At 42.7% G+C, this 16,537-nt stretch overlaps 1 protein-coding gene across 2 annotated transcripts in view; it reads left to right on the top strand.

The window, feature by feature from the left end:
- Positions 1 to 16,537, top strand: part of ADCY8 (adenylate cyclase 8) — a 915,978-nt gene that overhangs the window by 386,842 nt on the left and 512,599 nt on the right. For both annotated transcript variants that reach the window (XM_069220762.1, XM_069220763.1), the window contains exon 4: positions 14,298 to 14,409. In XM_069220762.1, the coding sequence (XP_069076863.1) occupies positions 14,298 to 14,409 (112 nt within the window). The remainder of the gene's footprint in view (positions 1 to 14,297; positions 14,410 to 16,537) is intronic.

The raw sequence follows: 16,537 nt of genomic DNA, 5'->3' as shown, positions 1-16,537 counted from the left end.
AGTACGTGTCCCACCCTTAACATACACTGCACCCTGCCCATGGGGCTACCTACAGCCTACCTTAGGGGTGCCTTACATGTTTAAAACGGGAAGCTTTAGGCCTGGCAAGTAGGTACACTTGCCAAGTCGAATTGGCAGTGCAAGACTGCACACACAGACACTGCAATGGCAGGTCTGAGACATATTTACAGGGCTACTTGTGTGGGGGCACAATTAGTGCTGCAGACCCACTAGTAGCATTTGATTTATAGGCCTGGGGCACATCTATTGCACTTTACTAGGGACATACTAGTAAATCAAATATGCCAATCATGGATTAACCAATCAACAACACAATTTACTCAGAGAGCATATGCACTTTAGCACTGGTTAGCAGTGGTAAAGTGCCCAGAGTCCTAGAGCCAAAAAAACTGGTCAGAAAAAATAGGAGGAAGGAGGTAAACAGTTTGGGGATGACTCTGCAAAAAGGGCCAGGTCCAATTTTGGGAAAATGGCACTTTTTGCAAGGTCATCCCCATTATTTTGCTGAATGTTGTTTCTGGTGTTTTTTAGGCTAGGCACTGCTGTGTGGAGCCCAGTATACGTGCTCTGACCCCTAAAACAAGAAGAAACTGGTGAATTCCTGATTGGATTATTTAACTTTCCTGGAAGGCATAGTACATGGTGTAGAAACTCCGCCTAAGGCATGGAAAGTTAAGTGTTACAGGTAGACTGCCGTGATTATTGTGCAATCCACTACTTTGAAAATAAATACATAGCTGTAATCTTACTATTGTAGCTTGACTGCTGTAGTTTAAACCTACAGCACAACCTATTAAAATAACCAGGTTAAAAAATATCTTTTAAAATACACCCCCAGGTGGGCCTCGTAGCACACAAGGCAGGGTGCATGGTATTCAAAAGTGGGTCATGTACACAATTAATGTTCACATATCCTTGCAGTGGGAAGGCCTTAAAAGCTATTTTCACTGTAGAGACCTAGCTGTACTCTGTGGACAATCCAAGTAAAGATTAAAATACTAATACGGTATTGCAGAGATGGGGACAGCTAAAAAATATCTATACCACTATTTTAATAGCTATTAACAACACAATTCAATGGTGGAATTGGATTTTCTCATAAATATTAGTGAAAAGTATCTTTTAGAAGTTTACCTTTTTTATGCTTGGACTACCGGAAATCTAATTAGCATTAGCCTCTGTCAACTCCCAGCCTGTGCTCACCCCTGAAATAGGTGTGAATAAGTTGTGAAATTCTTCCCAGAAGGTAAGAGTAGGGTGACCTGAATGGGCACAGATGACTCATCTGAGCACAATAGATTATACAGGGTTAGGATGTTGGCAATCTGTTGAAGCTGCATTGTCATCTCACTCCTATTTGATCTGTTGAACAACATGGAACACGCTTGGCATGGTTGCAAGGGAGAGAACAAGATGCCTGAACATTTCTTGTGTATCCCCTGTCTGTTTGCTGAAGGATCCTGCTTTTGTCCTACCAGAATTATGTCTCTGGGATTGTTGTGGGTACAGTGCCTGCTTCAAACTGTTTTTCAATGTAAGATGTGGGAGGACATCAGGATTACCATAGTACTCTCTACACTCACATCCCCAGCCTCAGAGCACAGGTTTAGTGTGGCTGAGGATCTTCATCATCTTAGATTCTCCATAGCACATTGCCGTGTGGACCTGTTCGCAGTAAAACAAATAGTGCCTGCTGCAAAAGTAGGTTTGACAGTGCCTGGACTCCTTTGCTTCATTGTTCAGTTAAGAACTAGTTGTAGGATGCCCTACACCTAAAGGTTGGTGAGCCCTATACAGCTGGATCTTCAACCCGCTTTCCTTAGAATACTGCTGGACTTGGAAATGTAAGGATACCAGGCAGACTGAACACATGCTGAAGTTGGTATTGATGACCTGTGCCTAGGATATGAGGATTTAAGACCCCTTCCAATTTAAATCCAGAGATGGCCAGATCTCCAAGAATTATAAGAGTGATCTCCTAGGTGGCTCAGGGAACATAGAAAACCTTAAGAGGACATTCCTGTGAACAAACCCAGCTGATCAGTTGCAACTAGACTTGAACTGGACTTTGTGTTGCCCTCTGCCTGACACTCCGAGTCTCCAAGGGCTTCCCCTGAGGTATTGGGGCCTTGGGAGTGTATTCCTGTGATTGTTTGGGCACCAAAATAATTTTCAGAAACTTTTTAAAATATTTGTTCCAGACCTCGAAGAGACAGACTGTGAAAAGTATCCAATCGCCAGTCTATGGCGATTGATTGAATGTCAGGTTTCTCCTTTGTGGAGAAGAGTTTTTCCTCTGAAAAACAACAACGTCCCTTTTCAGATTGAAACATAGAAACTTTTTCGAACATACCCATTCCCAGGCTTCAGTGGGGCCAATCCACTTGGTGTACCTGAGCTATGGTCCATAGTAGGTGGCCACAAATCACACCTATATCCCATTCTACCGTGATCATTGACTCTCATTGCATTATGCCCTTTCTTGGTGCTATTTTAACTAAAACCTACACATTCATGTCTCCGGTTCCCCTTATTCAATTTAATTTTTGTGTCATTTTGCTCATTAAACTTTTCTCAATTTTTTTTACAAATTGAAGTGGGATTTTCAGTGTGTTACTTTTTTTATTTTTAACTCTTTTGATACCTGTAAATACTTTATATTCTCTCTAAGTTAAACATGTCTGCTGTGTGCCACTCTTAGCAGATGTTGAGCTCAAGTTTACACTGCTGAAACCGTTGACTGACGCTAACAATATAGTGACTTGGGCCCATACTAATACTCTGTTTGCGCCAGGTTCGCGTCATTTTTTTTTACACAAATTCGGCGCAAACTTAACTCCATATTTGTACTTTGGCGTCTGACCCGTCTAGCGCCAAAGTTATGAGTTTGAGTCATTTTTTGTACGTGAAAACCTACCCATATGCAGTGAGAGCCGCAGGAGGAACATAGCCTTCCCCAAAGAGTTATCAAATGTCCCCACCCTCAGTTTTAGGGGGCTTGGAAATGATAACACCTCAAGGGCTCCAACGTGTTTTCTAGCTTAGTCTCAGCTGAAGCTTTTGTTTCAGGATGGTGGAACTGTGTCCTCTAGGTGTGAAGGTTTTAACTGCAGTCCTGAAATGATGTCCTTTACGGTCTTTGGTCAAATGGTAGCATTTTATGTTAAATGTGATTCAAAATGTATGGCTGCAGCATTGTGTGACGTGTGTATGATCATATGCAAGGACATCCTCTAGGGGTGAAAGATAGTATTAAGCAACTTTTAACAACCAAAGGATGTCCTTTAGGGACTGTGTCAACTGTACATCATTTTTATGTGAACGCTTTGATGTGAAATATGATGAACCTTTGTCCCCATCCTTTAGGGGTGTGGTTAGATTGTGTAGATCATGGTGAGAGTAATCGTAACAACACAAATCATTCCAACATGCCTGTACAAGTTTCTTGCTGATGCATATTTGAGTAATGAGACTGACAGCCACCATTGATCAAGATAGATATACTTTATTGACAGTATTAGGTGCTCTCACTCCAAGTTACAGTCAAATATTGCTTTTGACATGTCAGTTGTTGGTTCAAATCTTCCTTTGTGAGAGACAAGAATGATTACACATTGTCATCCAAAAGTAATTCCATCAGCTTGTGTGGATTTGTAACTTGTTGCATAGTATTGAGTAGTGTTTGTGTAATATATGTACTTTTACTTTATCAAAAGAAAAAGCACAGACTGGACAATCATTTATTGAGTGTTATTCGTGTGTCCTTGTGAATAGTGCTTAATAGCTCACACCACCTCCCTTGAGGGAGTCTTGGACTGCTCTGCAACTCTACCCAAGTCACGTGCTACAGTGGGGTGTTTGTTTCCCAGTGGAGGTCGAGTGCAGACCCATTGCTTGTGAAGGCCACACAACTAATGACCCGCCCTCCAGTACTAGGTAGTTGCATTGATCAGGCAGCAGGAAATTATTTCTCTTTATGTCCCTGCCCCCGTGTCTCCAAAGTGAAGGGAGGGGAATGTAGGCTACCTCTCTTTCTGCTTGTGCTCCCTTCCATAAGCACAGTGCTTGGCATCTGACTTTGCCTTAACTCCAGTGGCCTTAATTCTTGAAATATGGCGGCAGCCACTCTGATCATTCAATGACATTATCCTGTATTTCTAACCTGTAGCTGACTCTGTCCTAGATGGAGACTTCCTGTGATGCTTCAGCTTTTGCTATGACATTTGGTTTTGGGTGTCATAATAAAAGAATGTGCTATTTTGGGGGGATTGATGGCTACTTCAGTCTAAGTGTATTTCTGAAGGTGACAAATTGTAACCTTGAGCAGGCAAGGGTCACAACTGCTGAGGTCCATCACTGTCAGTGTAGGTAGTTCTAGAAAGGGTGCATATCAGGAGTGCTGCCTGGATGTGAGCTTGAAACATTTCATTGGGGCTGGATGAGATTGAATCTGGACTTTTTTTTATTGAAGCCGGATGTCCCCGCTCAACATTTAATCAGAAGGTCATATTGGATAAAAGTGGCAGTCTAATCCCTGATCATCCTCCTGATACTCTGTTTCATCTGAAGCAGAATGGCAGATTTGAATAAGGGTTTTAGGTGTATGTGGGTACATAAACAGAGCTTGCAGAGTTCAATGAAATGCACTTAACAGTTTATGGGTTGAAGTGTAAGCCTGACAGACTTGACATTAACCTTGTATGTTGTACTGGCATCGCTATATGACAACCTCATCCACACCAGGAAATGGACTTGACTGCCAGATGCAAACAACTACCACAAGATTGCCTTTGAATAGGTGAGATGTTTCCACTATTCAGGGAAAGTAGGCAGGGGCTTTGTTCAAGGCCATGCAGACAGACGTGTAAATCTCTTGGTCCCAGTTCTTCACAAAAAATACTCGGGTTACTGTATATTAATATGTTAAAATATATTTTACATGCTGTTGTAGGTGAATATATGAGCAACACATATATGGTGTCCTTTAAATCTTCTGATGCTGAGAAAGTGGGTGCATTTTATTGTACACCTATAGCAGAAAGCTAGAAGGCTAACAGCAAGAGCATCAGAATAACATTCCCATGGGCTTTTATAGTTCTTTATGCAACAATTTGTGCCATCTCTATGTGCTGTGAAACAACTATTGCCACTTTCTCCTCAAGTGTGAATTCCTTTCCATCACTGAGTAAAGAAGTGCCCATTCCTATCTATTGCAGGGCTGACCGAAAGTGCCTCCTTTTTAAATTTCTAAAAAAGTTTTTCACATTCCTTTCCGTTACTGAATAATCATTGCACATCCTTTCAAGCTCTGGAGAAAAACTGTCCACATTCTTTGATAGATACGCCTGCTGAACCTTTGTCTGCCAACTCCTTGCAGCTTTTTGTTTCATTTACCATTTCCTCATGTTCTGTGGTCAGCACAGTTTTACTATTTAATCATCATCTCTTGCTTTTGTACATTTACCTTGTGACTTTTACCTCACCTTTTTTTTACCAGTTTTTCCAGTTTTTAATTGTGTAAACTTTACCAAATATTTATCAATTCACCTCTAAACCCTTCATTCATACATACTCCACCTTCAAACCTGTCACTAATGAACCCTTCAGTCATAAAACCATTACCGTTCATCCCTTAGTGATTCACCTTTCACCGCTAAACTCTTCCCTCTAAACCCTTCACACCTCAATGCTCCAACCTTCACTCTTACCTATTTCACAGTTAAACCCTTTGCCCCTTCAGCATTCATCTCTAAATCCTTCACTCATCTCTAGACCCTTTAATCATCATACCTAAAGTGTTTCACCCAAAATACTTCTCACTTCATCTTTAAACTCTTCACCATTTCTCCTTAAACCCCTCAACCATTACTCCTAAACCCTTTACCTGTAACACCCCAAATCTTTACCCTTCATCCCTAAACCCTTCATCATTCACCCCAACACTTTTCCCTTCATCCTTTAACCCTTTACCATTCTCCCATAACCCTGCATCCCTAAACCATTCACTGTGCACCCCGTGACCCCACAACCTGAAACCTATTGCCTTTAAACTCTTCATCTTCAAAGCATTCACTTTTAAGTCATTATCCTTAAACCATTCACTCTTAAATCTGTCACCATTCACCCCTAAACAATTTATCCCTTACTCCTAATAATTTCCACCAAAACCATTCACACATAAATGCTTCAGTCTTCACCATTAGCATTTCTTCCTAACATCTTTTGGCCCCCCACCACTCACACCTAAACTATTTAACCTGCACATCTAAATGTTTCGACCCTAAACATTTTTCACTTTAGCTCTAAACCCTTCCCATTCACCCTTAAACTATACATATTTCACTCCAAAACCTTTCATTATTCAACCATCAAGCCTTAGCTTTTCACCCTTAAACCCTTTACCATTCACCCACTAACTCTTGATCCCTTAATCATTCAACCTTCACTCTTTGGTCATTTACCATTAAACACTCGAACTTTAAATCATTCACCCATAAATTCACCTTGAAACCCTCCCCCTTAATCCCTTCATTCCTAAAACCATTAAAATGTACTCTTAAACAGTTCACCATTTACCTATAAACCTTTACCCTAAGCCTTCCAAATGAAAATGCTATACCCTTCATTAAATTCTTCACCCTTAAATATTTACCCATAAACATTTATATTAAGCCTTCACCATTAAATTCTTCACCCTTCATTATTTCAATTGAAAGTCTGTTCTCCTCAACCCTTCATTATTCATCATGAAGTCCTTTAAGATTCATCTCTAAAACCATAGCCCTTCACTATTCCCTGTTAACCCTTCACCCCTGAAACCTTAACCACCTCATCCTTCTCCCCTTGACCATTAACAAAAACACATTCACCCATACATCCTTCATCCTAAACCCTCTACCACTTTGCATTTTAACACTAAAACATGCACCCTTAGCTCCTAACTTGAACCATTCACCCACAAATACTTCACCCTTCACTCTTAAACTCTAAGACTTTTACCCCAAGCTCTGCACCATTCACTCCTAAGCCCTTCACTCTTAAGCACTTCACTTTTTAAACATTTCAGTAGTCATCCTTAAATCCTTCAGCCTTAATCTGTTTACCCTTCATTCCCTATCCCTTCAACACTAGACCTTTCATCATTCACCCTTCATCATTCAGCATTAAACACTTACCCCCTAAACCCATCACCCTTCACTCCTAAATCCTTCCCTCTTCACCACTAAATGTCTCACCAATGCATCCTTCAACATTAAACCCTTAGGCCCTCATTATGACATTGGAGGGCGGTGCAATGCCATCCTGCCATCAGGCCACCTGTGCGGCCTGAACCTCACCGGCCCTACAGGGAATAGGTCCTTAACATTGCAGCCCGCTCCTAATTTCTTTTGTTATCACAAGTCTTACTCACAAGTAGGCAGCCATATGCAGACAGTTTTCAATGCATTTATTGAAAAGAATACAATGTACAATACAATGCATGGGCTGCAATTATTAGGAAGCTGAGACAGAGTATAATTGTTATTGTTACCACAAGTGAAAAAAAACAATCCTGGCATATTGGAATAAACATGTGCATAGGAATCCTACCGAAACACCTCGAAACACCTCGCTTCTAAGCAAGAGCCCAAACCTGCCCATACTTAGTCCATGGAAGGGAACACCCACTACCATTTGCCTGAAACAGGTGTCTGCCCGTCCTCTCCTTCACTGGCTGCAGAGACAGAGCTGAAGTCAGCAAAAGTAGCAGTGAAATGACATACAGAATGGAAGTATTTTTTGGCTGGAATGACCTCTGTAACCATCTTTGGCCCATATGATGTTTTATAATAAAACGTTTTTGTGTTCTGACAAACAGGCCTGATGTGATCATATTTCTAAGAGTTGGACTATCTGCGCACTCTTGTGGCAGTAATACTAGATGGACTCTCATGTACTTCCCTGGAAAGCCTTGGACAGAGGTACACGGTGAAATATTGTGCACTGAGAAAAATAACAATGCTTTTGCAGGCTGTGCTAAAATGATTTAAAACAAATAAATTAAAATAGTGCATATATCTGGGTAAAAGAGCCCAGGCCACAGGCCTCAACTAAAATGTGTGTGCCCAAGCAGGGCACTAAAATGAACCTACAACAATGTTATGTAATGTTGTGTAAATTCCTCACACACAGGGCATTGAGTTTCTGTGTCACAGAGATTTAGAGATGAGCAAGGAAGATTTATGAAACAAGGTCAAGGGTGCATGTTGTTGGTGTCCTTAAGGGCAGAAGGTAGTATGATCCATACCTGTTGAGTATAGGCACATTAGTTTTGAAATAATAGCACGCATGCCTTGAAAATTGAATTATCTGAGCTAGTTGCTATGGAATGTGCAGGAAAGCAACACTAGATAGGGTATGTAGTAGAGAACTGTTATACAAGGGCAGGAGCTGCAGAGTACTCAAAGACACAGAAGCCTTACTCACTTTCTACTTTAGGAAAGATGTAGTCACTGGGGCTCTAGAAATATGATAGGAGGTGTCCTTTGTATGTTTTTAGTGAGAACTGTCAGGCTGTCTTTGTGTCTTGCCAGCCCCTTTAAGTGGATCTTTGCTCATTTTAGTTTTGGAGACATCGAGCAATGGAGTGCAGGACAGTAATTTGCTGTCCACTATATGTATGCCTACATAAGACTTCTGGTGACCATGGGCCAGATGTATGGAGAAATGGCATTGCGAATCACAAATAGCGATTTTTAAGAAATCGCTATTTCCGAGTGGCAATAGACCATGTACCATAATTGCGATTTGGAATTAGCGATTTCTTAAAAATCGCTATTTGTGTTTTGCGAGGCCCAATTACCGAATCGCAATTTGCATTTTCGCAAATTGCTATTCGGTAATTGAAAATCGCAAATTGCGAAAAATTTCGAGAAAGCACACCTGGAGGAGCCTGATGACATCACAAGCAGGAAGTGAGTCATCCCAGGAAGTTTCAGGTGCCACACCCAAACCAGCATCCAGAGAGAGTCAGCCCAGCCACACTGAGCAACACTCTGAAGGAGGCAGCACACCTGAACAACCATGAACACCTCAGCCCAAGGAAAGGAGAAGGGAGAAAGAAAGCGGAAGCTCAAATTTAGCGAGCAAGAGCTGGAGGTGCTGACAGAGGAGGTGGTCAGTAGCCATGACCGGCTTTTTGGCAAAAGCTCACTCCAGGTGCCGGAGAGTGAGAAAAGGAGACTCTGGGCAGACATACAAACTAAGATCTGCACTATTGGAGTGGCACAGTGCTCGGTCGAAGAAATTAAGAAGAGGTGGTACGACCTGCGGTCCCGTGCCAAGGAGAGGGTGGCAAGAAGACTGCAGGAGGCCAGGAGCACAGGAGGCGGTCCACCCACAGAGTCACCATCCACCCCGTTAGAGGACCTAGTGGAGTCCACACTCCTCCCTGAAGCAGTGAGTGGGGTCACAGAGATAGACACCTCCGGCACACCAAGTACCAGCAAAGGTAAGTGCAATATTGAATTGTAACCCCATATGTGTATGCACAAAAGCCCCTTAGGAATTAGCAAGTAATGTAAAACATTGTGAGAAGTAGTCCATTCCACATCCTAGAAGCAGCACAACAATGCATTATGGGAGTGGCAGTCCACAACCCAGAGCTGAAAGTAGCACATACAATGTAATTAAGTAGAGCGACACCCAGAATAACACAGCACCCACAACACAGTGAAGAGAAGTACCTGTACCTTTATTACCATTGTGTGCCCTTACTTGTAACAAACATAACTGACATGCTGAATATTGTCGTTGCAGGTGGGCCAGGTCTAGCAGCCACAGCATATGCCAGCTTAGGGGAGACTGACACCCATCCAGCCTCAGACTCAAACACGAGCAGGTCTCTGACCATTGCGCCACTCCGATGCAGGCCCAGGGCACTGCCACTGCCAGAGTTCAGTCAGGACTCCGATGAGCAGCAGGAAGGGCCACATACACCATCCCCAACTGGCAGATGCACCCAGATGCAGGAGGCCAGTCTGCAGCAGACCACGGCACCCCGCAGGATGGCTACAAATGCAGGTGCACAGGCGTATGAGGCAGGTGAGGGAACCTCCTTCTTTGGTGGCCTGGAAGCGGCTATGTAGCAGCAGCAGCGCCTGCAGAATAAAACGATCACTGCTTTACAAAAACAGATGCAGCAACATAATGCCAACATGGGGGGCCTGCATCGCCAGCTGGAGTGCCTGAATGCAAATATAGAACAGCTGCATGAGGGACAGGTCCAGGCATCGCAGGACACAAGGGAGCTAACTTCTGCTGTGCAGGAACTATGCCAGGAGCTGCGCTATGACAGGGTGAGCCAATGGAGGCAGGAGCGACGCTTCATGAACATGTTCGGGGGATTCTGTCACTCACTAGCCTAGCAAATTCAACCTCACAGATTTCACGTTGTGCAGTGGTTGCACAGGTGGAGGCAGCACACAGCAGCAGGGATGTGGCTCACAGACTAGTCCAAATCACAAATCTGATTGACAACATCATGGGACACAGGTCAGCCACAACTAGTGAGCTTGGACTGGGGGACACGGAGGACACTTCCAGCCTCAGCAGCCTAGCTGTACCCGCAATGGACACCAGACGGGGCAGCTCCAGGCACAGCACTGCCACTGAGGCAAACAATCGAGGTGCCAGTGAGGCAACTGGGCACCCGAGTGGTGTGCGTGGCTGCAAGAAGTAACTGTAGCGGCCAGAGGGGTTATGAGTACACTATGAAGTAATAGTGCTTTACTCTGAACTTCTATTGTTTCTATTTTTTAACTCACTTTTGTTGGTATTCATTGGACTAACATTACCTGACATTAAGTTAATAAATTTACTTCACTACAGGTACATTTGTCAGTGCATTTGTCTTATTCAAACTTACATCTGAAATGGTTGTGTGTGATGTCAGCACGCCTTTGCCTTCCCTCTGCTGCACTGGTCCTGCCTGCTGGCTGTAGGGGTGGTATGGGATCATCGTCCTCATCAGATTCAGTATCACATATTTCTACAGGTATCCCCCTGGTGGTAACTATATTGTGCAAGATTGCACAAGTAGCCACTATTCTGCATGTCGTCTCTGGGCTGTACTGTAGTGCCCCTCCACTTTTGTGGAGGCACCGGAAGCGACTCTTCAGCAGTCCAAAGGTGCACTCCACCACGTTGCAGGTTGCCCTGTGTGCTGCTTTGTATCTCCGTTCTGCTGGTGTTGCAGGATTTAGAAAGGGGGTCATCATGTAGGTGCGCACTGCGTAGGCACTGTCTCCTAGAAGGGACATAGGGTATGATGAGTAAGTGAGCCATCTGACATCAGCACGCCATCAATGCGCCACTGTACAAAGGGACAACACCTAGTAGATATCCTTCTCCAAACTCCCCAGCTAGCAGACTTGTGTGAATGCCGCTATGGCGAAAGATGTACGAATCATGTGTGCTCCCTGGGTACCTGGCCACGAGATCAGTAATGATATATGAGGCATTGCATATCACCTGTATATTCATTGAATGTTGGTATGTACGGTTGCGGTACACATACTCTGTGGCTGATGGTGGACAGATTGCAACATGTGTCCCATCTATGGCACCTAGGACGTGGGGGAACTGTGCTATCTGGTAAAAATCTATTTTTGTCTGCTGTATATCCTGTGTGGTGTGGGGGAATCTGATATACTGGTGTATCCTGCTCAGCATGGCATTAATAAATGCATTGAAAAATCTAGAGAGGGTACTCTGTGATACCCCTCCAGCTGCTGCTATGACCCCTTGATAGCTCCCTAAGGCGAGTAGGTGGAGGGAGCATAATACCTGCACATGGGTGGGGATGCTATGAGTCCTATGTGTTCTGTGCTGCAGTATGGGTTGTAGCTCAGCTATCAGATCAAGTATCATGGCTGAGTTCAACCCATACCTCTCATATATTTCCTCCTCTGTCTGATTAAAAAGTGTAATGCGCACTCTAAAAATGCGCTCCTGTCTCCTCCTCCCTCTCCTCAACCCTGCCAGGATCCTCATTCTCCTCGCCATGACGTAGAGTGCAGCCATTGTGGAAAAGAGTCTGAGGCATTCTGGGCCTCTTTATATAGGTTGCACCTGGTTACCACCTGGTTTCACTTAGTGGTATTTTGCATGTGCAAAATGCCATTCTGCGAAAAATCGCAATTTGGGATTTTTTGATGCATCGAATTGTGACTTGGATTTTGTGAATTGCATTTTGCTCCTCGCAATTTCCTACTGGAAATACCAAATCACAAAATGCAACTCGCAAAACCAGGTCGCAACGCAAAAAATCGCAATTTTTGAGATTTCTTATTTTTGGTCTGCAAATGCCTTTCATTCAATGCAGACCACGTTTTTGCATTCGCAAACGGCTGATTTTTGCGATTCGCACCGTTTGTGAATGCTAAAAAGTTTCATACATCTGGCCCCATAACCTCACCCACAGCTAGAATAACAGCAGCAATGGGATTTGGAGAGTGCCTTCTGAAAAGAAAATACCAAGGGCCATCTGGGTTTCTGTTTAGTTGACAGACTACATGGACAGTGTAGCATGAATTACACAGGTTCATCAATTACCAACTATTGAACAATACATTAAAGATGACACAATGTGTCTCAAAACCTAAACTATACACATATATTAGCTTAGGCCTGTGGCCTGTGCTCTTTTTCCCAGATACATGCACTATTTTAATTTATTTGTTTTAAATCATTTTAGCACAGCCTGCTTTTAGAGGGGATGTTTTATTTTCCCTAATCAGTTGTTATTTTGCAAAAGCATTGTTATTTTCCTCAGTGTACAACATTTCACCGTGTACCTCTGCCCAAGGCTTCCCAGGCTAGTACATGATAGACCATCTAGTATTACCGCCACAAGAGTGCGCAGATAGTCCAACACTTAGAAACATGATCACATCAGGCCTGTTTGTCAGAACACAAACACATTTTATTATAAAAACATATGGGCCAAAGACGGTTACAGAGGTCATTCCAGCCAAAAGATCCATTCATTCTGTATGTCATTTCACTGCTACTTTTCTGACTTCAGCTCTGTCTCTGCAGCCAGTCAAGGAGATGGCGGGCAGACACATATTTCAGTTAATGGGGGTGGGTGTTCTCTTCCATGGACTAAATATGGGCAGGTTTGGGCTATAACTGCTTTGCTCTTGCTTAGAAGCTAGGAGTTTCGGTAGGATTCCTCTGTGCATGTTTATTCCAATATTTCAGCGCTGGTTTTTTTTCACTTGTGGTAACAATAACAATTATGCTCTGGCTCATCTTGCTAATAATTGCAGCCCATGTATTTTATCGTACGTTGCAGTATTTGCAATAAAGGCATTGAAAACTGTTCTGCATCTGTCTACCCACTTGTGCGTAAGACTTGTGATAAGGAAAGAAAGGGGTAAGATCTGCCAACCATGACTTCCCTGATGAGTCACAGAGTGTCATGCGTCAGACTGCAACAAATCACCTTTGCTTTCCAGGTTTGGGTGAGGTGCTGCTAAGCAGCCGAAAGAGTTAGGCAGACAGATACCAAACAGTGTGGGATTGACTCAGTCACCCACAAGCAGTCTCGTTCCCATAACCAGAGTCCTGTGACAAAATTATGTATGATTACATTAAATGCAAAGCTATCATTTTGCACTGTATTTTAGCATGAATTGCATCATTTTCTTTGCAAGGATGCATATTGAACTCAAAAAGAGCAAAATATCCAAACCCACCACGAACAACAGGTGTTCGTGCTCTGTTGTTCCCTATGTTTTGGTGTAGATGTTGACAGTGAATGAGGCACTTGTAGTATATTTTCAGCACTGTTGGCACAGAACTTGCAAAAACTGGTGATGCCAAATTCCTGAAATTACATGAATTACGACGGAGTAATTTAAAGTTCTCCGAGACCAATTTTATCTTGCTCTGGATGTTCCCTTTAACAGCTTTACCTCAATAAAGCTTAAAAGGATGTTCATGTTCATTTACATCAGGTATGAGTCTGTGGCATTCTAGGACTAGGCGATGGCTTCTGATCTGAATGTTTTTTAAATTATACAAATGTATCTGTTTGTTGCACTCAAACTAATTCAGTTTCCGAATAAATGCCATGGTAGTGTTTCCACATCTTTAATCACAGCATTGTCATGTACTGCTATTTGCTTATGAATCTCTAGGTAGATTATTTATTTAGTGTGCACCGTTTGATTGTTGACTGGACTAGAGGGGAATAAAATATTAATATGGTATATCCATTTTTTATTCAGCATTCTTTTTGCAGATGTTAAAGGGTTCACCAATCTGTCTACTACCTTGTCCGCGCAGGAGCTGGTCAGGATGCTGAATGAACTCTTTGCCAGATTTGATCGACTAGCACATGTAAGTAAAACTTTCTTTGCTTTTTTGTTTACAATCAGTGACAAAGTTGAACTTCCACAAGAGCTACAATATTCACCTACAGAGTTACCAGGGGCTCCTCCTAGAATATCTTCTCGCAAAGAACAAGTCGCCAGGCTGGAAAACTGAAGCATTGCATTGACTGGCTTGTGAAAAACCAGTATTTTCTTGCTGGTGGGGCCTTTCAGATGTCGGGTCAGCGCAAATGCCGATCCAAAATCTACCTGCACCAATTTCACGATATGGCCGCCATACCGAGTGCCCTATGAATTCCGATGGGAAACCCAAATGTTATTCCCAAAAACTCGCAATCCCTGTTATTTTGCTGTTCCCCAAATTACAGTGTCTCCTGGTAACATTAATGCCAGAGCAGGATAATAACAAAGATTGAATGCCAACTGGCATTCAGCGCCTATGTAGACTGCCCTCGGCGTTGCACAGAATCTTCCTTGAAGTGATTTTACGGTTTCTTAATTATACCACACCTTTGGCCCAATCAAAAACAAAATATATTGTCATGGAACTCAAGTACATATTTGGATTCCCAAGATATCGCTTTAAATTTTGCAGATCCGGCCAAAAATGTTTGACAGACAACAAAAGGTCACTTTATTTGAAAGTTATTTGGCACATAAGGTTCTCACAGTTTTTGATTTTAGTATACTGAGGCTTGTGCAGAAACAATGTCCTTATATTTTTGGGGTTTGGGCCAGCCATAATGTGAAGTACTTCAGCGACAAATGTAGCATAGTTTTTCCAGGTTCTCTCCAATTTGTATCGTGCAAATAGGATAAATGGTTACATATTTGTGTTTTCGGGTGTCTGGTTTCTTGCAGTTTGTCACAGGTCCTCTGCTACAGATTTGGCTAGCGGAAGTGAAACAGCCTAATTATCCATCACATCCCCACCCCTTCCTTCAACCCATGCACACATGCCATTTGCACACACATGTATAGGAAAATCAATGTTATACATGTAATATACATGTTGCAAACTTAACTAGTACGATTAGCAATAACACGTTTTATTAGATGCATGCAGAGTCTGTTGTTCTTTACAAGTAAACAAGTATCAGCAGATAAGACAATAACCTCTCACATGTCACAGGTCACCCACCACACCTGTAACTCTTAATGCCACCATGTGGGCCCATGTTTATCAATATTTCATGCAAAGCAGCAAGCCACCTTGCTGTGCTGCACTGAATGAAAGGGACAGGTGCAGGAATGTGCAGAATTTTACATTATTTAAACATTATGCTGTGCATTCCTGCTCTCCGCCTGCGCTAGTGCACCATCTGCTGCCTAGCACCACCGTGGTGCAAGGTGCCTGCATTGTTAGGCAAGATTTATTTTGCAGGAAGGGGCACCTTCCTGCACAAAAACAATCTTCAGATGCATTTTCCTTTTTTTAAGCATGCTGCACACTTAGAAAAAGGAAACAATGAAAAAAATATATTTCCCCTTGTGCCTCTGGTGAGGAGGCGTACAATTCTGATGCATTTCCAGGTTTGCCAGTGTTGGGTAATCTAGAAACTTATCAGAATGCAAGGGTGGATTTGTGGGAAGAATCATGCTCCACCCCTGGCATTCCTCCTTGCGCAGAGTAATGCAAGGCAACAATTTGCGCTGCCTTGCATTATTCTAGATTTATCAAGCCAAAAGGCTTGATAAATCTCATTTAGATTTTGCGTCACTCTTGCATCCCCTTGCGTGGCACAAGGGTGACGCAAAACCTTGGTAAATATAGGCATAGGTCTACATAGCCACTCTTCATTCTTCTTCACAGGTGCCTCTGCCTACCTTGTGGCTCTCCAAGTTTCAAAGTTTCCCCCTCCAATTTGAATGTGGTACTTCTACATGAAAAGTTTGTTAGGTCGCATTAGGAAATGATAAGAGCAGAGGTACCTATTTACTAATTGCTTTATTTATTAGTTTAAGCATGTATACTATGTAGGGTATGTATACTATATATGTATTAATTGTATATGCACATATGACAGCTGACATAGCCTTCATTCATGTAATTGCTTCTTCAATGTTTGGCCCAAAAAATCAATCAATCAATCAATCAGAGATTTGTAGAGGGCGGCTAATCACCCATAGGGTCT

The sequence above is a fragment of the Pleurodeles waltl genome, chromosome 2_2 (genome assembly GCF_031143425.1).
Source record: "Pleurodeles waltl isolate 20211129_DDA chromosome 2_2, aPleWal1.hap1.20221129, whole genome shotgun sequence".
Classification (NCBI taxonomy): domain Eukaryota; kingdom Metazoa; phylum Chordata; class Amphibia; order Caudata; family Salamandridae; genus Pleurodeles; species Pleurodeles waltl.
The sequence above is the reverse complement of the archived record's forward strand: the minus strand, read 5'-3'. Positions and strand labels throughout refer to the sequence as shown.